Genomic DNA, 27,332 nt, shown 5'->3' with positions numbered 1-27,332 from the left:
CCCTGTAGAGCATAATGGTACTGACCAGTAGTAATGTCTGTCCCCTATAGAGCATAATGGTACTGACCAGTAGTAATGTCTGTCCCCTGTAGAGCATAATGGTACTGACCAGTGGTAATGTCTGTCCCCTGTAGGGCATAATGGTACTGACCAGTAGTAATGTCTGTCCCCTATAGACCATAATGGTACTGACCAGTAGTAATGTCTGTCCCCTGTAGAGCATAATGGTACTGACCAGTAGTAATGTCTGTCCCCTATAGACCATAATGGTACTGACCAGTAGTAATGTCTGTCCCCTGTAGAGCATAATGGTACTGACCAGTAGTAATGTCTGTCCCCTGTAGAGCATAATGGTACTGACCAGTAGTAATGTCTGTCCCCTGTAGGGCATAATGGTACTGACCAGTAGTAATGTCTGTCCCCTATAGAGCATAATGGTACTGACCAGTAGTAATGTCTGTCCCCTGTAGGGCATAATGGTACTGACCAGTAGTAATGTCTGTCCCCTGTAGAGCATAATGGTACTGACCAGTAGTAATGTCTGTCTGTCCCCTGTGAACCATAATAGTACTGACCAGTAGTAATGTCTGTCTGTCCCCTGTAGAGCATAATGGTACTGACCAGTAGTAATGTCTGTCCCCTATAGACCATAATGGTACTAACCAGTAGTAATGTCTGTCCCCTATAGACCATAATGGTACTGACCAGTAGTAATAAAAACAGTACAATCATTAATATTATCTTATATAAAGCAGAGCAGAATAATAACAGATTGAAATATCAGGAATCGTTTTTGTTTAGGAGCTTTTTGGCGCCTGATTAAAAATAAAAAAAAAGAAGCTTGAAATCTTGATCCAAGTTGGCCGAACGCTTTTAGTCTTTAACTCTGTAAATGACCCCTCTTTCTCCCCTCAGAACGGACACATTCTCATGTGTAGACAAATAGTAATGTGGACAGCACTGGACTGTTCCAATGACTGGAGAGTGTTAGTGGATACACTGTTATAAGGTGTTGTAGACCTTACAAAGGTCTTAAATGATACTCTATTCCCTATGTAGTCCACTACTTTTGGCTCTAAATGATAGATTTTTTTTTCAATTGAAATTTAACCTTTACAGGAATACAGGTGTAGGATCTTAATATGAGTCAGTTTGCTACAGCAGGAAAATAATCCTGCAGCAATAGGAAATGTGAATTATTACGTGGATCATAATTGCCTTTTTTGTAGGGGTTGATATTTTTCGGGAAAAGTCAGAAAAAAGTATTCAGAAGCCTTTTAAAACCTCAAATCAACTATAAGATTAAAAGGGCAGTTCTCCAATAGGATGATCAAATTAAAATCCTACACCTGTAGGGAATAGGGTGTGTTTTGAGATTTGCTTCATCGTAGTAACAATATAATGATCATTATCAGCCTGTCAACATTCGTGCTGCAACACAAAGACAATCCAACAGCTTAGCGATGACTTTACAGCGACAAAATGTAATCAACATCTACAAGAACGTTGTTCTGTAGTTGGCTGTTTTACGCAAATGGCGACCACTGTGCTTGATCAAGTTGTGATCTCGTGGGAATGCACGTGTGTGAGTGTGTGTGCGTGTGTGTGTTCTCTTGGCACTCTACTCGCTCAGAAAGAGACAGAGGCGGTGTGTGAATATAACGGCACGAAAAGTAACCAAATCAGGTGAAGACTCAGTCAGGAAGGGAAGTGAAGGCTCAGTCAGGAAGGGAAGTGAAGGCTCAGTCAGGAAGGGAAGTGAAGGCTCTATCAGGAAGGGAAGTGAAGGCTCAGTCAGGAAGGGAAGTGAAGGCTCAGTCAGGAAGGGAAGTGAAGGCTCAGTCAGGAAGGGAAGTGAAGGCTCAGTCAGGAAGGGAAGTGAAGGCTCAGTCAGGAAGGGAAGTGAAGGCTCAGTCAGGAAGGGAAGTGAAGGCTCAGTGTGTGTGCGAGAGCCAAGGGCCACACAATCAAAGGTTGGAGAGGGGAGGGGGGGAGGGGGGGGGGCTGCTTTTAACTCAAGGCCCAGTCCCTCGCCTCAAACCCTGGCTGGATGCAGACAGAGGACCAGTCCCTCGCCTCAAACCCTGGCTGGATGCAGACAGAGGACCAGTCCCTCGCCTCAAACCCTGGCTGGATGCAGACAGAGGACCAGTCCCTCGCCTCAAACCCTGGCTGGATGCAGACAGAGGACCAGTCCCTCGCCTCAAACCCTGGCTGGATGCAGACAGAGGACCAGTCCCTCGCCTCAAACCCTGGCTGGATGCAGACAGAGGACCAGTCCCTCGCCTCAAACCCTGGCTGGATGCCAGACAGAGGACCAGTCCCTCGCCTCAAACCCTGGCTGGATGCAGACAGAGGACCAGTCCCTCGCCTCAAACCCTGGCTGGATGCAGACAGAGGACCAGTCCCTCGCCTCAAACCCTGGCTGGATGCAGACAGAGGACCAGTCCCTTGCCTCAAACCCTGGCTGGATACAGACAGAGGCCCAGTCCCTCGCCTCAAACCCTGGCTGGATGCAGACAGACGACCAGTCCCTCGCCTCAAACCCTGGCTGGATACAGACAGAGGACCAGTCCCTCGCCTCAAACCCTGGCTGGATGCAGACAGAGGACCAGTCCCTCGCCTCAAACCCTGGCTGGATGCAGACAGAGGACCAGTCCCTCGCCTCAAACCCTGGCTGGATACAGACAGAGGCCCAGTCCCTCGCCTCAAACCCTGGCTGGATGCAGACAGAGGACCAGTCCCTCGCCTCAAACCCTGGCTGGATGCAGACAGAGGCCCAGTCCCTCGCCTCAAACCCTGGCTGGATACAGACAGAGGACCAGTCCCTCGCCTCAAACCCTGGCTGGATACAGACAGAGGACCAGTCCCTCGCCTCAAACCCTGGCTGGATACAGACAGAGGCCCAGTCCCTCGCCTCAAACCCTGGCTGGATGCAGACAGAGGACCAGTCCCTCGCCTCAAACCCTGGCTGGATGCAGACAGAGGCCCAGTCCCTCGCCTCAAACCCTGGCTGGATGCAGACAGAGGACCAGTCCCTCGCCTCAAACCCTGGCTGGATACAGACAGAGGACCAGTCCCTCGCCTCAAACCCTGGCTGGATACAGACAGAGGCCCAGTCCCTCGCCTCAAACCCTGGCTGGATGCAGACAGAGGACCAGTCCCTCGCCTCAAACCCTGGCTGGATACAGACAGAGGCCCAGTCCCTCGCCTCAAACCCTGGCTGGATGCAGACAGAGGACCAGTCCCTCGCCTCAAACCCTGGCTGGATACAGACAGAGGACCAGTCCCTCGCCTCAAACCCTGGCTGGATGCAGACAGAGGACCAGTCCCTCGCCTCAAACCCTGGCTGGATGCAGACAGAGGCCCAGTCCCTCGCCTCAAACCCTGGCTGGATGCAGACAGAGTTGAAAGGCAGAAGTGACAGAAGAAGAGAAATACAAAAAAATATATATATTATTTTTGTTCAAAGGCAGTCGGGTTGAGATCGGAGTGAGATCAACTACAAACGGTACCCTATTACCTACGTAGTACACTACTTCCATACACTATGAGGTACAGTGTATATACACATAGGGCTGTCCCATAAACGCTGTGCACTACATAGGGAATAGGGTGGGATGTGAGAGCAGTGGAGGCTGCTGAGAGGAGGAGCAGTGGAGGCTGCTGAGGGGGAGGAGCTGTGGAGGCTGCTGAGGGGGAGGAGCTGTGGAGGCTGCTGAGGGGGAGGAGCTGTGGAGGCTGCTGAGGAGGAGGAGCAGTGGAGGCTGCTGAGGGGGAGGAGCTGTGGAGGCTGCTGAGGGCGAGGAGCTGTGGAGGCTGCTGAGGAGGAGGAGCTGTGGAGGCTGCTGAGGAGGAGGACAGATCATAATAACGTCCTGATGGAAGCAAATGGAAAGGCACCAAACACCTGGAGAACAATGTGTCTGATGTATTTGATACCATTCCTCTGTTTCCACTCATCTCGCCAATTAATGTGCCAGCAACCTCATGTGGTAAAGGAGGCTATAGCAGGTCAGAGAGGAGGATCAGACATCCTCCATTTTGTTTTGCTGTGCTGGGTCGTTGGCTGATTAAGAGGACAGGGTCCAGTGTGACGGACGATTGATAGCCTGTAGAGGTGACTGTGAAGCCAAACACACAGCGGGTGTCTGTCCACGGTTTTTACAAGGATTGGTTGATGATAACACTCAGACGTGTGGATTCTCAGTGTCCATGTTTATTCATATAGCATGCTGACCTGCCTCTGAGTGTTCAATTCAGTTTAAACTACAAGAATAGAATGTTCCCTCTACTTCTCTTTCAGTTGAAGGGGAATAGAATGTTCCCTCTACTCCTCTTTCAGTTGAAGGGGAATAGAATGTTCCCTCTACTCCTCTTTCAGTTGAAGGGGAATAGAATGTTCCCTCTACTTCTCTTTCAGTTGAAGGGGAATAGAATGTTCCCTCTACTCCTCTTTCAGTTGAAGGGGAATAGAATGTTCCCTCTACTTCTCTTTCAGTTGAAGGGGAATAGAATGTTCCCTCTACTTCTCTTTCAGTTGAAGGGGAATAGAATGTTCCCTCTACTCCTCTTTCAGTTGAAGGGGAATAGAATGTTCCCTCTACTCCTCTTTCAGTTGAAGGGGAATAGAATGTTCCCTCTACTCCTCTTTCAGTTGAAGGAGAATAGAATGTTCCCTCTACTCCTCTTTCAGTTGAAGGGGAATAGAATGTTCCGTCTACTTCTGTCTTTCAGTTGAAGGAGAATGGAACTCTCCTTCTCCCTTTGTTCCATGGAAGACAAAATAAAAAGCAGATTCTCTGTTGTGTCTCCAGCATCCTGTCTGTCTTGCCCTCCACTCCTCTGACTTCAGAGAGCAGATCCTAAACTGTCCATCTCTCCTCTTCCTACGCATCCGTTCTTCTAGGCTTTGTCCCAAAAGGCACCCTGTTCCCTTTACAGTGGCTAGCCTCTTCGCTCTGGGAGACCTGGAACTTTACACACTGATCTCCCGTACCCCTAAAAACATATTTACCAGCCCTCTCTCTAGTTGACCTAAATAATGTGTGAAAATAAACATTTATTTCCAACTTTTCCTGAGTTGACCGAATTCACACCATATCTCCCTAAAAAGTGGTGTGCTGCCATCTGGGATCAGGCGGTAATCTATACTGAACAACAATATGAACGCAACATACAAAGCTTCCAACGATTTGACTGAGTTACAGTTCATATGAGGAAACCAGTCAATTGAATCAAATTCATCAGGCCCTAATCTATGGATATCACATGACTGGGAATATACATATGCATCTGTTGGTCAGAGATATCCTTTAAAAAAAGGTAGAGGCGTGGATCAGAAAACCAGCCAGTATCTGGTGTGACCATTTGCCTCATGCAGCGCGACACGTCTCCTTCACATAGGGTTGATCAAGCTGTTGATTGTGGACTGTGGAATGTTGTCCCACTCCTCTTCCATGGCTGAGTGAAGTGGCTGGATATTGGCGGGAACTGGAACACGCTGTCGTACTTGTCGATCCAGAGCATCCCAAACATGCTCAACGGGTGACATGTCTGGTGAGTATGCAGACCATGGAAGAACTGGGACATTTTCAGCTTCCAGGAATCGTGTACAGATCCTTGAGATATGGGGCCGTGTGCATTATTACGCTGAAACATGAGGGGATGGCGGCAGATGAATGGCAACAACAATGGGCATCAGGATCTCATCACTGTATCTCTGTGCATTCAAATTGCCAAAGATAAAATCAAATTGTGTTCGTTGTCCGTAGCTCATACCATAACCCCACCGCCACCATGTTGCACTATGTTCACAATGTTGACATCAACAAACCGCTCACCCACACGACCCCATACACGCTGTGTACCATCTGTCTGGTACAGTTGAAACTGGGATTCATCCGTGAAGAGCACACTTCTCCAGCGTGCCAGTGGCCATCAAAGGTGAGCTTTTGCCCTCTGAAGTCGGTGACGACGCCAAACTGCAGTCAGATCAAGACCCTGGTGAGGAAGACGAGCAGATGAGCTTCCCTGAGAGTTTGTGCAGAAATTATTTGGTTGTGCAAACCCACAGTTTCATCAGTTGTCTTGGAGGCAACCCGCAGGTGAAGAAGTCGGATGTGGAGGTCCTGGGTTGGCGTGGTTACATGTGGTCTACGGTTTTGAGGCCGGTTGAAAGTACTGCCAAATTCTCTAAAATGTCGTTGGAGGCGGCTTATGGTAGAAAAAGCAACATTGAATTCCTTGGCAAAAGCTCTGGTGGACATTCCTGCAGTCAGCATGCCAATTGCACGCTCCCTCAAAACTTGAGTCGTGGCATTGTCTTGTGTGACAAAACAGCACATTTTAGAGTGGCCTTTTATTGAACCCAGCACAAGGTCCACCCATGTAATGATTATGCTGTTTAATCAGCTTCTTGATATGCCACACCTGTCAGGTGGATGGATTATCTTGGCAAAGAAGAAAGGCTCACTAACAGGGGATGTAAACAAATTTGTGCACAACATTTGAGAGAAGTCAGCCTTTTATGCGTATGGAACATTTCTGGGATCTTTTCTTTCAGCTCATGAAACATGGGACCAACACTTTACACGTTGCGTTTATATTTTTTGTTCAGTGTAGCGTTGGAAATTATTACATGTCAATTGTTTATTTTGACCACAGCTCACACACTGTATAGCCCAAAACGACTGGTAAGGCATCCCGGATTCTAGATTTGCCAATAGGTCAACCAGAGGTCTGTTTAAATGTGTTTTTCGGGGTACTGGGATGTCGCCGTCAGCAACGAGAGATCTATGTGCAGTATAGGTCTCCCAGAGAGAAGAGCACTAACTAGGGAATAGGGTGCATCTATCCTTCTATAGAGCCTCCCACAGTATCCTACAGCATCCTACAGTATCCTACAGTATCCTACAGCATCCTACACTATTCTACAGCATCCTACAGCATCCTACGGTATCTTACAGTATCCTACAGCATCCTACAGTATCATACAGTATTCTACAGCATCCTACAGTATCCTACAGTATCCTAGAGCATCCTACAGTATCCTACGGTATCCTACAGTATCCTACAGCATCCTACGGCCTCCCACAGTATCCTACAGTATTCTACAGCATCCTACAGCATCCTACAGCATCCTACGGTATCCTACAGTATCCTACAGCAACCTACAGTATCCTACAGCCTCCCACGATATCCTACAGTATCCTACAGCATCCTACGGTATCCTACAGCCTCCCACGATATCCTACAGTATCCTACAGCATCCTACGGTATCCTACAGTATCCTACATCATCCTACGGTATCCTACAGTATCCTACAGTATACTACAGTATCCTACGGTATCCTACGGTATCCTACGGCATCCTACGGTATCCTACAGTATCCTACATCATCCTACGGTATCCTACAGTATCCTACAGTATACTACGGTATCCTACGGTATCCTACGGTATCCTACAGTATCCTACGGTATCCTACAGTATCCTACGGTATCCTACGGTATCCTACGGTATCCTACATCATCCTACGGTATCCTACAGTATCCTACAGTATACTACGGTATCCTACGGTATCCTACAGTATCCTACGGTATCCTACGGTATCCTACGGTATCCTACGGTATCCTACGGTATCCTACATCATCCTACGGTATCCTACAGTATCCTACAGTATCCTAGCATAGATATCTGGAAAACAAACATTCCAATGTGCAGTCAACGGCCTTCCGCTTAAGACTACTCTCTCACTCCACTCTCACTCACTCTCTGTCTTTCTCTCTCTCACTCCAAGCCTCTCTCCACCCCCCCCTCTCTCTGTCTTTCTTTCTCTCACTCCAAGCCTCTCTCCAGCCCTTTTTTTCTCCCTCCCTCTTCTCCTCTTCCTACATCCCTATCTCTCTCCACCCCCCGCTCTCTCTGTCTTTCTCGCTCTCACTCAGCCTCGCCTCTCTCTCTCTCGTCTCTCTGTCTTTCTCTCTCTCTCACTCAGCCTCGCCTCTCTCTCTCTCGTCTCTGTCTTTCTCTCTCTCTCACTCAGCCTCGCCTCTCTCTCTCTCGTCTCTCTGTCTTTCTCTCTCTCTCACTCAGCCTCGCCTCTCTCTCTCTCGTCTCTGTCTTTCTCTCTCTCTCACTCAGCCTCGCCTCTCTCTCTCTCGTCTCTCTGTCTTTCTCTCTCTCTCTGCCTCTCTCTCTCTGCCTCTCTCTCTCACTCCAAGCCTCTCTCCATCCCTTTCTTACTCCCTCCCTCTTCTCCTCTTCCTACATCCCTCCCCCCACCCCCCCCCCCCTCTCTCATACCAATATCTTCCCTTTCTCTCAGTTGATTTACATCTCTTTCTTGTCCTGTACTACAATATCCCCTCCTTTCCACTGTCTCTCAGACAACCATTCTTTTCTGTCAGTCTACTATTGTGTCCATCACGTCATCTCCACCGTGGCAGCTCTCCTCTCCGTGTACGATCAACACCGGGAAGAAAAACGCATCGTGGTAAGACGGAGGCCTATCCCTCACCCCCTCATCCACCTCTCCTCCGCCCTCCTGCTCTTCTTCCTCATCCCTCTCTCCCTCCTCCTCCTCTTCCTCCTCTCTCTCTCCTTCCAACACTCCTCTACTTTCCTCATCATCCTGACCCTGCCGGGACCCTAACCCCAGAAACCCTCCCCCTCCTACTCCGTCTTCCCCTCGTCCTCCTCCTAGTCCTCCCCCCACACTACGAGAGTGAAATAGACTTGCTGGTCTCGGCCGTGTCCCCAGAGAAAACCCACTACGACTCAACACTAACCTGCCCCCTCCCCCACCCGGACCCCCACCCCCTACGCCATTCGCCCTCATCCCAACCACAGTGCCGTTCAGCAGGGCTTGATTCCCCGTTGGGGCCCTTAGCCTGGATGGCAGGCTGGAGCTTGACGTGGTACTCCGACACCGGGGGCAGCTCTGGAGGAGGTAAGCCGTGGAGAAGGCCACTGGGCGGGTCATGCTGGCTGGAAAGCCCCCCTGGATGGAGCCCGGCGCTCCAGGTGTGGAGGAAGTGGTGTTAGTTCCTCCTGTTCCACTGACTCCTCCATTACTCTCTCTCTCCAAGTCCATGAGAAGAGCTTCGGAATACGAAGGAACCATTTGTTGATTACAGCGAATATGCCACTCCAGCTCTGTCATGTCCACCGTGTTCACCCGCGATATCGCTCTGTAGCTCGACCCGCCGTTGGCGCTCCTCTCTCCTCCCGCCGGTCCTCCGTTCTCCGTCGCCCCGTCCTCACGGAGCGTCTCCTCTCCGAACAGTTTCTCCACGTGGTAGTGTACGTGGGCCGTGCAGTACTCCGACACGACCCGGATGGGCCAGGAGAATAGGAATGCTGAGGCCAGCCAGAACACCCGGTGTCGGGAATACCACGGTTGCCGGGTCGGGTCTGGGAACGCCAGAATATGCTCCTTGAAATCCACGTTCTTTAGATGCATCCCTTCCCGGGCTTCCATGTAATCGTCCAGACCCTCGTTGTCTCCGAAGAAGCGTGCTCGCTGGGTGAGGTATGCAGCCTCCGCACGGGCGCTGGCAAAACTGAAACAGAGGAACAATTGATTCATTGATTGATTAATTCACTGATTAGATTTATATAGCGTTTATACAGTAGCTCAAAGCAGGCTAAGGTGGTGTGAACTTCACAATTGTTTTTTATTTTTTTTATTTTCAACAATACTTTTTTTTAACTGAACATCTAGAATTCCAAATGTGTGTGGTGTATGGTGTGTATGGTGTATGGTGTGTATGGTGTGTATGGTGTGTATGGTGTATGGTGTGTGTATGGTGTATGGTGTGTGTATGGTGTGTATGGTGTGTGTATGGTGTGTATGGTGTGTATGGTGTGTGTGTGGTGTGTATGGTGTATGGTGTGTGTATGGTGTGTATGGTGTGTGTATGGTGTGTATGGTGTGTGTGTGGTGTGTATGGTGTGTGTGTGGTGTATGTATGGTGTATGGTGTGTATGGTGTGTGTATGGTGTGTATGGTGTGTGTGTGGTGTATGTATGGTGTATGGTGTGTATGGTGTGTGTATGGTGTGTATGGTGTGTGTATGGTGTGTATGGTGTGTGTATGGTGTGTATGGTGTGTATGGTGTGTGTGGTGTGTGTGGTGTGTATGGTGTGTGTATGGTGTGTATGGTGTGTGTGTGTGTGTGTGTGTATGGTGTGTATGGTGTGTGTGATGTGTGTGGTGTGTATGGTGTGTGTATGGTGTGTATGGTGTGTGTGTGTGTGTGTGTGTATGGTGTGTATGGTGTGTGTGTGGTGTATGTATGGTGTGTATGGTGTGTGTATGGTGTGTATGGTGTGTGTGTGGTGTATGTATGGTGTATGGTGTGTATGGTGTGTGTATGGTGTGTATGGTGTGTGTATGGTGTGTATGGTGTGTGTATGGTGTGTATGGTGTGTATGGTGTGTGTGGTGTGTGTGGTGTGTATGGTGTGTGTATGGTGTGTATGGTGTGTGTGTGTGTGTGTGTGTATGGTGTGTATGGTGTGTGTGGTGTGTGTGGTGTGTATGGTGTGTGTATGGTGTGTATGGTGTGTGTGTGTGTGTGTGTATGGTGTGTATGGTGTGTATGGTGTGTGTGTGGTGTGTGTATGGTGTGTGTGTGGTGTGTGTATGGTGTGTGTGTGGTGTGTGTGTGTATGGTGTGTGTATGGTGTGTGTGTGGTGTGTGTGTGTATGGTGTGTATGGGGTGTGTATGGTGTGTGTATGGTGTGTGTGTATGGTGTGTATGGTGTGTATGGTGTGTATGGGGTGTGTATGGTGTGTGTGTGGTGTGTGTGTGTATGGTGTGTATGGGGTGTGTATGGTGTGTGTATGGTGTGTATGGTGTGTATGGTGTGTGTGGTGTGTGTGGTGTGTGTGGTGTGTATGGTGTGTGTGTGTTAACCTGAAACACTTGGTGAAACGGAGCCTGACAGCCGGGTGCTCCTGAAGTCCCTGGAGCTTCTTGGAGACGTCTTTAACCCCGTGGCGACCGTAGTCAAACTCAGAGCTGGAGGCGTGGGTGTTAACCCTCTCATGGTACACCTGTGAACGAGGGGAATTTAAAAAAATTAAATTAAAGCTTATTGTTTTATGGTAACACTGTCCTATTTTAAGAGTAACTATAAGGACATTTATTTTCATAAATAAGGAATTTTCTACTTAGTGGCAATGTGTAATTTTTTGGCCGACCTGACCAAATTCACATAGAAATGTGCGTTATGGATCAATCATTCTCATAGAAAACAAGTCTAAGAAGCGGTAGATCTGTTCTATGTGTGCTATTTCTATGCTTCCAGAGCGTTGAGTTTCTTTTTCTGCCTTTTTTACTTTCGGTTTTGCTTGTTTTTGGTTCTACTCCCGAGTGGCGCAGTCATCTAAGACACTGCATCTCAGTGCAAGAGGTGTCACTACAGTACCTGGTTCGAATCCAGGCTGAATCACATCCGGCTGTGATTGGGAGTCTCATAGGGCGGCGCACAAGCGTCGTCCGGGTTTGACTGGGGTAGGCCGTCATTGTAAATAAGAATTTGTTCTTAACTGACTTGCCTAGTTAAATAAACATTAAATTAATTTTTTTTTAAATATACACTTTTTTCGGTATCCAATTGGTAGTTACAGTCTTGTCTCATCGCTGCAACTCCAGTACGGACTTGGGAGAGGCGAAGGTCGAGAGCCATGCGTCCTCCGAAACACAACACAACCCAGCCAAGCCAAGCCGTACTGCTTCTTGACACAACGCTCGCTTAACCCGGAAGCCAGCAGCACCAACGTGTCGGAGGAAACACCGTACACCTGGCGACCTGGTCAGCGTGCGCCCGGCCCGCCACAGGACATGACAGAGCCTGGACTCTAACCAGGTTTTCAAGTGGCACAGCTGTGATGCAGTGCCTTAGACCACTGCAACTCTCAGAGGCTCTGGAAAATATATTTTACAGTGGTTTAGATGGTACAATGATTCTCTACACTGTACTAGCTTGTTTTGTCGAACTATTGAGAGTTTTAGCAACTGGGAAATGATTGATTTCTGCATAGTGCAACTTAAACATTTGAAGCTGAAATCGCAACTGAATAAAGGGGCAATATCGCCAGAACATTTTGCACTGGACTTAACTTTTAGGGCCCTACCTCAAGTCTCCAGGTGTTCCTCTCCTTCTTTCTTCATGCTCACCTGTGTGGTGGTATAAGCGTCTCCGTTGCGATACCTGGTCACCTGTCTGGTCCGTCTGACGTAGTGGTAACTGATGGCCTTCCACCAGATACAGGGAGTGGCCTGCTGGAGCCTTGTGACACGCTCATACACCTGGAGAAACACACACACACAATATATAAAGTCTACCCAACTCACTCCATTAAACATCCATTGCTCTCTTCACCAAAGTCAATTAAATTCCCCCCAAAATAAGGTCAGATGGGATGACGTCAGATGGGATAACGTCAGATGGGATGACGTCAGATGGGATGACGTCAGATGGGATGACGTCAGATGGGATGACGTCAGATGGGATGACGTCAGATGGGAGGATAACGACAGATAGGAGGATAACGACAGACAGGAGGATAACGACAGATAGGAGGAGGATAATGACAGATAGGAGGATAATGACAGGAGGATGACGACAGATAGGAGGATAACGACAGACAGGAGGATAACGACAGACAGGAGGATAACGACAGATAGGAGGAGGATAATGACAGATAGGAGGATAATGACAGGAGGATGACGACAGATAGGAGGATAACGACAGACAGGAGGAGGATAATGACAGATAGGAGGATAATGACAGGAGGATAACGACAGATAGGAGGATAACGACAGACAGGAGGATAACGACAGACAGGAGGATAATGACAGGAGGATAACAACAGATAGGAGGGTAACGACAGATAGGAGGATAACGACAGATAGGAGGATAACGACAGGAGGATAATGACAGATAGGAGGATAATGACAGATAGGAGGATAACGACAGATAAGGACTCACAATAAGAGTCCCAACCAAAACAAAAGTCAGTAGCATACCTCTGCCGTCTCTGCGTGAGCCAAAATGGCAGTCTTGGAGTAACAGTGCCAGCATTCCACCAGATACACCACATACAGCATAGCTAGGAAGGCTAGAGGGATATACACATACCCACTGGAACATGGGCTGTTAGAGGAGGGAGAGGAGGGGGGAGGGAGAGAGAGAGAGAGAGGAGGGGGAGGGAGGGAGGGAGAGAGAGAGGAGAGAGAGAGAGAGAGGAGGGGAGGGAGTGAGAGAGAGGAGGGGGAGGAAGAGAGAGAGAAGAGGGGGGAGGGGGAGGAAGAGAGAGAGAAGAGGGGGGAGGGAGAGCAAGAGAGAGAGAAGAGGGGGGAGGGAGAGCAAGAGAGAGAGAAGAGGGGGGAGGGAGAGCAAGAGAGAGGAGGGGAGAGAGAGAAGAGGGGGGAGGGAGAGAGAAGATGGGGGAGGGAGAGAGAGAGAGAGAGGAGGGGAGAGGGAGAGAGAGAGAGGAGGGAGAAAGAGAGAGAGGAGGGGGGAGGGAGAGAGAGAGGAGGGGGAGGGAGAGAGAGAGAGGGAGAAAGGGGAGGGAGAGAGAGAGGGGAGGGGAGGGAGAAAGAGAGAGAGAGGGGGGGAGGGAGGGGGAGAGAGAGAGAGAGGAGGGGAGAGGGAGAGAGAGAGGAGGGGAGGGAGAAAGAGAGAGAGGAGGGGGAGGGAGAGAGAGAGAGAGGAGGGGGAGGGAGAGAGAGAGAGGGAGAAAGAGGAGGGGGAGGGAGAGAGTGAGAGGAGGGGGGAGGGAGAGAGAGAGAGAACAGGGGGGAGGGGGAGGGAGAGGGAGGAGGGGGGAGAGCGAGAGAGAGAGGAGGGGGAGGGAGAGAGAGAAGAGGGGGAGGGAGAGAGAGAAGAGGGGGGAGGGGGAGGGAGAGGGAGAGAGAGGAGGGGGGAGAGAGAGAGAGGAGGGGGAGGGAGGGAGAAAGAGAGGAGGGGGAGGGAGAAAGGGGAGGAGGGGAGGGGGAGGGAAATGAGGGGGTAGAGAGAGAAGAGAAAGGAGGGGGAGGGAGAAAGAGAGAGAGAGAGGAGGGGGAGGGAGGGAGAAAGAGAGAAGAGGGGGAGGGAGAAAGAGGAGGAGGGGAGGGGGAGGGAAAGGAGGGGGTAGAGAGAGAAGAGAAAGGAGTAGGGGGTAGAGAGAAGAGAAAGGAGGGGGAGGGAGAGAGAGAGAGGGGGGAGGGAAGAGAGGAAGGAAGAGAAGAGAGAGAAAGGTCATGTTCATACAAACATAGTCAAACTTTATTTAAACACTTAGGGATGTACACTTAGGGATGTGTTAGGGATGTACAGATGGCCACTGGAACACGGGCTGGCTGGAGATAAACCCAATCACACTGTGCATTTAACTTTATTTAAAGTGCATTTAACTTTATTTAAAGTTCATTTAACTTTATTTAAAGTCCATTTAACTTTATTTAAAGTTAATTTAACTTTATTTAAAGTCCATTTAACTTTATTTAAAGTGTATGTAAAATGCCATCAACATTTTCTGACAGCAGTAGAAAGAACAATAAAAGCTATCAAACAAACGAGAAGAATAGATTAACATAGAAAACCCACAAGGTAAAGTATCTTCAGCTGTATAAAAGTATTTTTAGGGTAGTAGGAGAGGTTTAAGGCCAACGTGACACACACACTAACTAACCTGTCGTGCTGGAGGTGCAGCTGAGGTAAGTCAGGGAAGATGGTGGCGGACGGAGCCGAGACAACTCCATACTCCCCGGAGCCCAGAGCTGGGACACGGCAGACGACACACCAGCCCAGCGTGGTGAAACAGCCGTACATGAGGAGAGTGAGGAGGAGGCACTTCCAGTAAGACTCACGACACAGAGAGGCAGCCAGGGACTGCTGCAGGGGACGCTGCTATTAGGACGGACAGACAGACAGACAGACAGACAGACAGAAACAGACAGAAACAGAGGACAGACAGACAGACAGACAGACAGACAGACAGACAGACAGACAGACAGACAGACAGACAGACAGACAGACGAGGAAGGGAGGGAGAAGAGAGAGAGAGTTCATAGTGAGGAAAGTTATGACCAGGCACTGTTGCTATTGGAGGGAGAGAGGAAGGAAGAAGGCGGGACAGAGAAGCTGTAATACACAACGATAATGGTGTAATACACAACGATAATGGTGTAATATACAGCGATAATGGTGTAATACACAATGATAATGGTGTAATACACAACGACAATGGTGTAATATACAACGACAATGGTGTAATATACAACGATAATGGTGTAATATACAGCGATAATGGTGTAACACACAACGATAATGGTGTAATACACAATGATAATGGTGTAATACACAACGACAATGGTGTAATATACAGCGATAATGGTGTAACACACATCGATAATGGTGTAACACACAACGATAATGGTGTAATATACAACGATAGTGGTGTAATACACAATGATAATGGTGTAATACACAACGGTAAAGGTACCATAAACAACGATAATGGTGTAATACATAAGAATGGGCAATACACAACGTTAATTCTGTAATACACAACGATAATGCTGCGATACAACAACGATAATGTTGCGACACACAACAGCAAGGGTGCAATATACAACGATAATGCTGTAATACACAACGGTAATGTTGTAATACACCAGTGATTCCCAAACTTTTTTATAGTCCCGTACCCCTTCAAACATTCAACCTCCAGCTGTACCCCCTCTAGCACCAGGGTCAGCTGTACCCCCTCTAGCACCAGGTCCAGCTGTACCCCCTCTATCACCAGGGTCAGCTGTACCCCCTCTAGCACCAGGGACAGCTGTACCCCCTCTAGCACCAGGGTCAGCTGTACCCCCTCTAGCACCAGGGTCAGCTGTACCCCCTCTAGAACCAGGGTCAGCTGTACCCCCTCTATCACCAGGGTCAGCTGTACCCCCTCTAGCACCAGGGTCAGCTGTACCCCCTCTAGAACCAGGGTCAGCTGTACCCCCTCTAGCACCAGGGTCAGCTGTACCCCCTCTAGAACCAGGGTCAGCTGTACCCCCTCTAGCACCAGGGTCAGCTGTACCCCCTCTAGCACCAGGGTCAGCTGTACCCCCTCTAGCACCAGGGTCAGCTGTACCCCCTCTAGCACCAGGGTCAGCTGTACCCCCTCTAGCACCAGGGTCAGCTGTACCCCCTCTAGAACCAGGGTCAGCTGTACTCCCTCTAGCACCAGGGTCAGCTGTACCCCCTCTAGCACCAGGGTCAGCTGTACCCCCTCTAGCACCAGGGTCAGCTGTACCCCCTCTAGCACCAGGGTCAGCGCACTCTCAAATGTTGTTTTTTTGCCGTCATTGTAAGCCTGCCACACACACACTATACAATACATGTATTAAACATAAGAATCAGTGTCCGTTTTTGTCACAACCCAGCTCATGGGAAGTGACAAAGAGCTTTTATAGGATCAGGGAATAAATAATATCATAATAATAATCAATCATTTTGCTCTTTATTTAACCATCTTACATAGAAAACTTACTTTTTTTCATCAAAAATTGTGAATAACTCAACACAGGTTAATGAGAAGGGTGTGTTTGAAAGGATGCACATAACTCTGCAATGTTGGATTGTATTGGAGAGAGTCTCAGTCTTAAATCATTTCCCACACACTTTGTCTGTGCCTGTATTTAGTTTTTATGCTAGTGAGGGCTGAGTGAGGGCTGAGAATCCACTCACACATAGGTACGTGGTTGCAAAAGGCATCAGTGTCTTAACAGTGCGATTTGCCAAGGCAGGATACTCTGAGCGCAGCCCTATACAGAAATCTGACAGTGGCTTCTGATTAACCTTTCTGATCTCCCCATCCCGGGTCCGGGATCGTGAATACAGACTCAAGCTCATTACCATAACGCAACGTTAACTATTCATGAAAATCGCAAATGAAATGAAATAAATATGCCATCTCTCAAACTTAGCCTTTTGTAAACAACACTGTCATCTCAGATTTTCAAAATATGCTTCTCAACCATAGGAAAACAATAATTTGTGTAAAAGTAGCTAGCTAGCGTAGCATTTAGCGTTAGCATTAGCGTTAGCATCCAGCACGCAACATTTCAACAAAAACATAAAAGCCTTCAAATAAAATCATTTACCTTTGAAGAACTTCTGATGTTTTCAATGAGGAGACTCTCAGTTAGATAGCAGATGCTCAGTTCTTCCAAAAAGATTCTTTGTGTATTAGAAATAGCTCCGTTTTATACATCACATTTGGCTACCAAAAAAAAAAACGAAAATTCAGTCCTCAAAACGCGAACTTTTTTCCAAATTAACTCCATAATATCGACTGAAAACATGGCAAACGTTGTTTAGAATCAATCCTCAAGGTGTTTTTCACATATCTCTTCGATGATATATCGTTCGTGGAAGTGTGCTTTCTCTCCTGAATCCCAGGAGAAAATGCCCGCACCTGAAGATTACGCACAAATTTCGACAAAGGACACCGGGCGGACACTTGGAAAATGTAGTCTCTTATGGCCAATCTTCCAATGATATGCCTACAAATACGTCACAATGCTGCTGACATCTTGGGGAAACGGCAGAAGGTCTAAGCTTATTCCTGTCGCATTCACAGCCATATAAGGAGACATTAGAAAACAGAGCTTCAGAAATTCTGCTCATTTCCTGTTTGACGTATCATCTTGGTTTCGCCTGTAGAATGAGTTCTGGGGCACTTACAGACAAAATCTTTGCAGATTCTGAAACTTCAGAGTGTTTTCTTTCCAAAACTGTCAAGAATATGCATAGTCGAGCATCTTTTCGTGACAAAATATCGCGCTTAAAACGGGAACGTTTTTTATCCAAAAATGAAATAGCGCCCCTAGAGATGCAACTGGTTAAATTCAATTTTCACAGAACCGCTTGTTGCAATTTCGATGAGGCTCTCTTGTTCAGATATCGGTAAGTGGACTGGAGGCAGGGCATGAAAGGGATAACGAATCCAGTTGTTTGTGTCATCCATTTCGGGAAAGTACACCCAACTCACTCAGGTGCTTCGCTGTATCACATTTGACATTGTCCGTAAGCTTGAGTTAATTTGCGCACAAAGAATCATACAATGATGGAAAGACCTGTGTGTTGTCCTTGTTAATGCAGACAGAGAAGAGCTCCAACTTCTTAATCACAGCCTGAATTTTGTCCCGCACATTGAATATAGTTGTGCAGAGTCCCCGTAATCCTAGATTCAGGTCATTCAGGCGAGAAAAAAACAACACCCAGATAGGCCAGTCGTGTGAGAAACTCATCATCATGCAAGCGGTCAGACAAGTGAAAATTATGGTCAGTAAAGAAAACTTTAAGTTCGTCTCTCAATTAAAAAAAACGTGTTAATACTTTGCCCCTTGATAACCAGCACACTTCTGAATGTTGTAAAAGTGTTACATGGTCGCTGTCCATATCATGGCATAGTGCAGAAAATACACGAGAGTTCAGGGGCCTTGCTTTAAAAAAGTTAACCATTTTCACTGTAGTGTCCAAAACGTCTGTCAGGCATTCCTTTGGCAGCAAGAGCCTCTCGGTGGATGCTGCAGTGTACCCAAGAGCCTCTCGGTGGATGCTGCAGTGTACCCAAGAGCCTCTCGGTGGATGCTGCAGAGTACCCAAGAGCCTCTCGGTGGATGCTGCAGAGTACCCAAGAGCCTCTCGGTGGATGCTGCAGAGTACCCAAGAGCCTCTCGGTGGATGCTGCAGTGTACCCAAGAGCCTCTCGGTGGATGCTGCAGTGTACCCAAGAGCCTCTCGGTGGATGCTACAGTGTACACAAGAGCCTCTCGGTGGATGCTGCAGTGTACCCAAGAGCCTCTCGGTGGATGCTGCAGTGTACCCAAGAGCCTCTCGGTGGATGCTGCAGTGTACCCAAGAGCCTCTCGGTGGATGCTGCAGAGTACCCAAGAGCCTCTCGGTGGATGCTGCAGTGTACCCAAGAGCCTCTCGGTGGATGCTGCAGAGTACCCAAGAGCCTCTCGGTGGATGCTGCAGTGTACCCAAGAGCCTCTCGGTGGATGCTGCAGAGTACCCAAGAGCCTCTCGGTGGATGCTGCAGTGTACCCAAGAGCCTCTCGGTGGATGCTGCAGAGTACCCAAGAGCCTCTCGGTGGATGCTGCAGTGTACCCAAGTGGCGTTGGGAGCAACTGCTTGCACCACGTTACCATTCCACTATTTCTCCCTGTCATGGCTTATGCGCCATCAGTACAGATACCAACACATCCATCAGTACAGATGCCAACACATCCATCAGTACAGATACCAACACATCCATTTGATGTCACAAAGCTGTCCAATACTTTATCCTTTATCCTGTTGTCCTGGTTTCCAGTGGTTTGCAGAATAGAATGTCTTCCTTAATTGACTCTCCCATTAACACAACGGACATGTACCAGGAGCTGTGCCAGGCCCACCACGTCTGTTGATTCATCCAGCTGTAACACATAGAATTCACTGGCTTGTATGCGAAGCAGTAATTGTTTCAAAACATCTCCTGCCATGTCACTGATGTGTTGTGAAACAGTGTTGTTTGATGAAGACATTGTCTGTATAGTTTTTTGGGCCTTTTTCCCCAGCATTGTCCCAGCCATATCCACGGCAGCAGGAAGAATGAACTCCTCCACAATAGTATGGGTCTGTCCTGTCCCAGCCACTCCTCCACTATAGTATGGGTCTTGCCTGTCCTAGCCACTCCTCTACAATAGTATGGGTCTTGCCTGTCCTAGCCACTCCTCTACAATAGTATGGGTCTTGCCTGTCCTAGCCACTCCTCCACAATAGTATGTGGCTTGCCTGTCCTAGCCACTCCTCCACAATAGTATGTGGCTTGCCTGTCCTAGCCACTCCTCCACAATAGTATGTGGCTTGCCTGTCCTAGCCACTCCTCCACAATAGTATGGGTCTTGCCTGTCCTAGCCACTCCTCTACAATAGTATGGGTCTTGCCTGTCCTAGCCACTCCTCTACAATAGTATGGGTCTTGGCTGTCCTAGCCACTCCTCCACAATAGTATGGGTCTTGCCTGTCCTAGCCACTCCTCCACAATAGTATGGGTCTTGGCTGTCCTAGCCACTCCTCCACAATAGTATGGGTCTTGGCTGTCCTATCCACTCCTCAACAATAGTATGGGTCTTGCCTGTCCTAGCCACTCCTCTACAATAGTATGGGTCTGTCCTGTCCTAGCCACTCCTTTACAATAGTATGGGTCTTGCCTGTCCTAGCCACTCCTCTACAATAGTATGGGTCTTGTCTGTCCTAGTCACTCCTCGACAATAGTATGGGTCTTGCCTGTCCTAGCCACTCCTCTACAATAGTATGGGTCTTGCTTGTCCTAGCCACTCCTCCACAATAGTTGGGGCTTGGCTGTCCTAGCCACTCGGTAGCTCACCATATAAGACTCTTCTAGCACCTTCTTATTAATGGTATCTGTTGTTTTATACATGTCTTACTACTATAATTTAAGTCCTCTTTATTCTCACTCAAAAAACTCCTGTAGCTCATTTTTCAAATAGTAATGTTTGGTTTCTAAATGCATGAGTGAAGGTTTCCTGTGAGAGAGTAACGGTGAATGTGATTGGATGAGTAACGGTGAATGTGATTGGATGAGTAACGGTGAATGTGATTGGATGAGTAACGGTGAATGTGATTGGATGAGTAACGGTGAATGTGATTGGATGAGTAACGGTTAATGTGATTGGATGAGTAACGGTGAATGTGATTGGATGAGTAACGGTGAATGTGATTGGATGAGTAACGGTGAATGTGATTGGATGAGTAACGGTTAATGTGATTGGATGAGTAACGGTGAATGTGATTGGATGTTATTTATTTGACTAGGCTACCTGTATTTGACATTGTGTTGTTATTTCCCTGAACACTAGATGGTTTCATTTAATTCTAGATGGTTTCCTTTTATTTTTGGCAGTGAAACGAGGCAACTCAGGCGAAAAAACCCTCACTCAAATGTATGGAAAATGTCATTTCATTTTTTTTTTACAAAAATTAAGTGAATTATTTGGGGAACCCCCGACGACATGCGTACCCCAGTAATACACAATGACAAAAGGTAATGGAGGACTGAACGTAGTTATGTGGAGCACCTCAAGATAAAAACATAATATTCAACATCGGCAAGTTAGACTAAATATTAGCACTACACAATCTGGTGGGTGATAACCTTCAATCTGGATAATAACACCAAAAAACACATTTTAAGACTAGAGACATTTATCAAAAAATATTACGAAAACAAGCAACACCCCAAACATGACGGAGAGTAAGACAGGGGAACCGATTTCAAAACGGAAACGTGACTCTTCTACAGACACAGACGATTTAATATGTTCACCAAAGGTCGAAACCGATCTGTTGAAATCAATAAATGACAAACTGGGTATACTTGAACTAGTCAGTAAGGATATAAAATAGTTTAAGTCCTCGAGATGTGTGATGAAAAAGCTGCGACACTGGAGAAAGATACACACAAGCTAAAAGGGACAGTCAATAAGATGGAAACCGAAGTCAATGAATTTAAAAAGTAGAACACCGTTCTGAGAGAAGCCTTACTGGACATACAGGCTAGATCCATGAGAGAGAATATGGTACCTACAGGTATCCAGGAGAAAGAAGGAGAAGTTCCTGAATCTGTAGTTAGAGAGTTCCTCCTTACAGCGCTTCAGATTCCACGCGAAGCTATCGACAAAATCCAACTCGAACGTGTAGACCGCGTCGGACAGAGAGGGCAGAGGTACGAACGCCCAATCGTTGCCAAATTTGCTTCATTTAAAGATAAAATAATGGTTAAAAGCCTGGGTAAAAGACTTGCTGGGACCAAAATTGTCATGAATGACCAGTTCCCGAAGGAGATGGCAGAACGGCGTAAAGTTCTGTATCCAATTTAAGGAAAATAGATTCAAAGGGAAACGAGAAGCTTGTTATGTTTGGGAAAGTGTGGTGGTGAGTGAGAAAGGAAATGGTTGCATATCCCCGAACCAATGTATTGCTCTGAGCGTGGGGTATGAGAGGGCTTTCAATGCTGTTCAGATGATGGATATACTTTTATAATTTTATTTGATATAACTTTTTATAATGAATTATGCATCTTATTTATTGTCCTATCATAGTGGAACAGCGTTTTAAAATACATGATACATTTAATTAATTTATTGTCCCAATTATTGTGACCCTGGTGGCACAAAATCAAAAGTCTGACTGCATGGAGATGATTGGGGATATGGTCAGTATGGGGGACTGTGTTGTGGGTGTTTCAGGGGATACGGTCAGTATGGGGGACTGTGTTGTGGGTGTTTCAGGGGATATGGTCAGTATGGGGGACTGTGTTGTGGGTGTTTCAGGGGATATGGTCAGTATGGGGGACTGTGTTGTGGGTGTTTCAGGGGATATGGTCAGTATGGGGGACCGTGTTGTGGGTGTTTCAGGGGATATGGTCAGTATGGGGGACCGTGTTGTGGGTGTTTCAGGGGATATGGTCAGTATGGGGGACTGTGTTGTGGGTGTTTCTGGGAATATGGTCAGTATGGGGGACCGTGTTGTGGGTGTTTCTGGGGATACGGTCAGTATGGGGGACCGTGTTGTGGGTGTTTCTGGGAATATGGTCAGTATGGGGACCGTGTTGTGGGTGTTTCTGGGAATATGGTCAGTATGGGGGACCGTGTTGTGGGTGTTTCTGGGGATACGGTCAGTATGGGGGACCGTGTTGTGGGTGTTTCTGGGAAAAGGTGTACATTTGACCTCCATCATCTAGGAAGTGACAATGGTTCATAAAATCTAATAAAATCTCTCAATTTCTGCCCAGGTAAGGGGTCAGGTAAGGGGTCAGGTAAGGGGTCAGGTAAGGGGCCAGGTAAGGGGTCAGGTAAGGGGTCAGGTAAGGGGCCAGGTAAGGGGTCAGGTAAGGGGTTAAGATTAGGACAGTTGGTTGGGGTCAGGTCCTAATCCTAACCACCATCTTAACCCCAGATTAAGGTTAAATTACTCATGACCAGTGCCAACAGTTCTGATCATAAAGACATGTCCTCTCTGACGTGATCATCTTGTAACTACCGCAAAAACAGACACAATGACCTAAAAGCACATGGCTGCAGTGTGTGTGTGTGTGTGTGTGTGTGTGTGTGTGTGTGTGTGTGTGTGTGTGCTGCATTCAGTACTGTATATGATAATTCAATACCTTATCTATCCATCATGGGCCAAGTGCACTAGCACACACACACACACACACACACACACACACACACACACACACACACACACACACACACACACACACACACACACTCTCTCTCTCTCTCTCGCTCTCTCTAAGTGCTTGTTATAAAACCCACTATCCCCTAGTAGAGAGACGTCATAGCCGGGACAGACATAATGTTTTCATGCTGCCAGGAGAAAAGCAGACCTGCCTGGAGTGCCTTTAGCCTTACCTCAACTAGCCTCAGCACACTGACTCGGTACCGGTACCCCCTGTTTATAGGAGAAAAGCAGACCTGCCTGGAGTGCCTTTAGCCTGACCTCAACTAGCCTCAGCACACTGACTCGGTACCGGTACCCCCTGTTTATAGCCTCGTTATTGTTATTACTTTTAATAATTATTTACTTTAGTTTATTTGGTAAATATTTTCTTTAACTCTTCTTGAACTGCACTGTTGGTTAAACTTCTCCGTGACTGGATGAATAAGGTGCCCAGAGTAAACCTCCTGCTACTCAGCCATTAAAGCTAGAATATGCATGTAATTAGCATATTTGGATAGAAAACACTCTGAACGTCGAGTAACGTACAGTAAGGTCCAATAACGTAAAGTAACAGTAACGTCCAGTAAGGTCTTGTAACAGTAACGTCATGTAAGAGTAACGTCCTCTAACAGTAACGTTCAGTAAGGTCCAGTAAGGTCCAGTAACATCCAGTAACAGTAACGTCCAGTAACGTTCAGTAAGGTCCAGTAACGTCCAGTAACGTTCAGTAAGGTCCAGTAACGTCCAGTAACGTTCAGTAAGGTCCAGTAACGTCCAGTAACAGTAACGTCCAGTAACGTCCAGTAACAGTAACGTCCAGTAACGTCCAGTAACAGTAACGTCCAGTAACAGTAATGTCCAGTAACGTCCAGTAACGTCCAGTAACAGTAACGTCCAGTAACGTCTAGTAACAGTAACGTCCAGTAACAGTAACGTCCAGTAACAGTAACGTCCAGTAACGTCCAGTAACAGTAACGTCCAGTAACAGTAACGTCCAGTAACGTCCAGTAACAGTAACGTCCAGTAACGTCCAGTAACAGTAACGTCCAGTAACAGTAACAACCAGTAACGTCCAGTAACGTCCAGTAATGTCCAGTAACAGTAACATCCAGTAACGTCCAGTAACGTCCAGTAACGTCCAGTAACAGTAACATCCAGTAACGTCCAGTAACGCCCAGTAACAGTAACGTCCAGTAACGTCCAGTAACGCCCAGTAACAGTAACATCCAGTAACGCCCAGTAACAGTAACGTCCAGTAACGACCAGTAACGTTCAGTAACGTCCAGTAACAGTAACATCCAGTAACGCCCAGTAACAGTAACATCCAGTAACAGTAACGTCCAGTAACGTCCAGTAACGCCCAGTAACAGTAACGACCAGTAACGTCCAGTAACGTCCAGTAACAACCAGTAACGTCCAGTAACGTCCAGTAACATCCAGTAACAGTAACATCCAGTAACGTCCAGTAACGTCCAGTAACAGTAACGTCCAGTAACAGTAACGTCCAGTAACGTCCAGTAACAGTAACGTCCAGTAACAGTAACATCCAGTAACGTCCAGTAACAGTAACGTCCAGTAACGTCCAGTAACAGTAACGTCCAGTAACGTCCAGTAACAGTAACATCCAGTAACGTCCAGTAACAGTAACGTCCAGTAACGTCCAGTAACAGTAACGTCCAGTAACGTCCAGTAACAGTAACGTCCAGTAACAGTAACGTCCAGTAACGTCCAGTAACAGTAACATCCAGTAAAGTCCAGTAACAGTAACGTCCAGTAACGTCCAGTAACAGTAACGTCCAGTAACAGTAACATCCAGTAACGTCCAGTAACAGTAACGTCCAGTAACAGTAACGTCCAGTAACGTCCAGAAACAGTAACGTCCCGTAACGTCCAGTAACAGTAACGTCCAGTAACAGTAACGTCCAGTAACAGTAACATCCAGTAACGTCCAGTAACAGTAACGTCCAGTAACGTCTAGTAACAGTAACGTCCAGTAACAGTAACGTCCAGTAACGTCCAGTAACAGTAACGTCCAGTAACGTCCAGTAACATCCAGTAACGTCCAGTAATGTCCAGTAACGTCCAGTAACAGTAACATCCAGTAACGTCCAGTAACAGTAACGTCCAGTAACGTCCAGTAACAGTAACGTCCAGTAACGTCTAGTAACAGTAACGTCCAGTAACAGTAACATCCAGTAACGTCCAGTAACAGTAACGTCCAGTAACATCCAGTAACGTCCAGTAACATCCAGTAACGTCCAGTAACAGTAACGTCCAGTAACGTCTAGTAACAGTAACGTCCAGTAACAGTAACATCCAGTAACGTCCAGTAACAGTAACGTCCAGTAACGTCCAGTAACATCCAGTAACGTCTAGTAACAGTAACGTCCAGTAACAGTAACATCCAGTAACGTCCAGTAACAGTAACGTCCAGTAACGTCCAGTAACGTCCAGTAACAGTAACATCCAGTAACGTCAAGTAACAGTAACATCCAGTAACGTCCAGTAACGTCCAGTAACAGTAACATCCAGTAACGTCCAGTAACGTCCAGTAACAGTAACATCCAGTAACGTCCAGTAACGCCCAGTAACAGTAACGACCAGTAACGTCCAGTAACGCCCAGTAACGCCCAGTAACAGTAACATCCAGTAACGTCCAGTAACGTCCAGTAACAGTAACATCCAGTAACGTCCAGTAACGCCCAGTAACAGTAACGACCAGTAACGTCCAGTAACGCCCAGTAACAGTAATGACCAGTAACGTCCAGTAACAGTAATGTCCAGTAACAGTAACGTCCAGTAACAGTAACGCCCAGTAACAGTAACATCCAGTAACAGTAACGTTCAGTAACGTCCAGTAACAGTAACATCCAGAAACGCCCAGTAACAGTAACGTTCAGTAACGTCCAGTAACAGTAACGTCCAGTAACAGTAACGTCCAGTAACAGTAACGCCCAGTAACAGTAACGCCCAGTAACAGTAACGTTCAGTAACGTCCAGTAACAGTAACATCCAGAAACGCCCAGTAACAGTAACGTTCAGTAACGTCCAGTAACAGTAACGTTCAGTAACAGTAACGTCCAGTAACAGTAACATCCAGTAACGTCCAGTAACAGTAACGTCCAGTAACAGTAACGCCCAGTAACAGTAACATCCAGTAACGTCCAGTAACGTTCAGTAACGTCCAGTAACAGTAACATCCAGAAACGCCCAGTAACAGTAACGTTCAGTAACGTCCAGTAACAGTAACGTTCAGTAACAGTAACATCCAGTAACATCCAGTAACGTTCAGTAACGTCCAGTAACAGTAACGCCCAGTAACAGTAACATCCAGTAACATCCAGTAACGTTCAGTAACGTCCAGTAACAGTAACGTTCAGTAACAGTAACGTCCAGTAACAGTAACATCCAGTAACGTCCAGTAACAGTAACGTCTAGTAACAGTAACGTCCAGTAACAGTAACATCCAGTAACGTCCAGTAACAGTAACATCCAGTAACGCCCAGTAACAGTAACGCCCAGTAACAGTAACGTTCAGTAACAGTAACATCCAGAAACGCCCAGTAACAGTAACGTTCAGTAACGTCCAGTAACAGTAACGTTCAGTAACAGTAACATCCAGAAACGCCTAGTAACAGTAACGTTCAGTAACGTCCAGTAACAGTAAATTTCAGTAACAGTAACGTCCAGTAACAGTAACATCCAGTAACGTCCAGTAACAGTAACATCCAGTAACAGTAACGTCCAGTAACAGTAACGTTCAGTAACAGTAACGTCCAGTAACAGTAACATCCAGTAACGTCCAGTAACAGTAACGTCCAGTAACAGTAACGTTCAGTAACAGTAACATCCAGAAACGCCCAGTAACAGTAACGTTCAGTAACGTCCAGTAACAGTAACATCCAGAAACGCCCAGTAACAGTAACGTTCAGTAACGTCCAGTAACAGTAACGTTCAGTAACGTCCAGTAACAGTAACATCCAGAAACGTTACTGTTAGAGAGAGACAGAGAGACAGAGAGACAGAGAGAGAGAGAGGTGAGGGGG

The 27,332-nt window shown here is 47.2% G+C and overlaps 1 protein-coding gene across 1 annotated transcript in view; it reads right to left on the bottom strand.

Moving 5' to 3' along the window:
• Positions 1 to 4,028: 4,028 nt before the first annotated feature.
• LOC118966155 (transmembrane protein 151A) overlaps positions 4,029 to 27,332 on the bottom strand; it is a 49,272-nt gene continuing 25,968 nt past the window's right edge. The window contains exons 2-7 of the mRNA XM_036989241.1: positions 14,690 to 14,907; positions 13,041 to 13,167; positions 12,189 to 12,320; positions 10,923 to 11,062; positions 8,620 to 9,563; positions 4,029 to 4,069 (exon numbers count right to left, since the gene is read on the bottom strand). Coding sequence (XP_036845136.1) covers positions 4,029 to 4,069; positions 8,620 to 9,563; positions 10,923 to 11,062; positions 12,189 to 12,320; positions 13,041 to 13,167; positions 14,690 to 14,907 — 1,602 coding nt within the window. The remainder of the gene's footprint in view (positions 4,070 to 8,619; positions 9,564 to 10,922; positions 11,063 to 12,188; positions 12,321 to 13,040; positions 13,168 to 14,689; positions 14,908 to 27,332) is intronic.

Source organism: Oncorhynchus mykiss, chromosome 9 (genome assembly GCF_013265735.2).
Source record: "Oncorhynchus mykiss isolate Arlee chromosome 9, USDA_OmykA_1.1, whole genome shotgun sequence".
In the NCBI taxonomy this organism is placed as follows: Eukaryota; Metazoa; Chordata; class Actinopteri; order Salmoniformes; family Salmonidae; genus Oncorhynchus; species Oncorhynchus mykiss.
The sequence above is the reverse complement of the archived record's forward strand: the minus strand, read 5'-3'. Positions and strand labels throughout refer to the sequence as shown.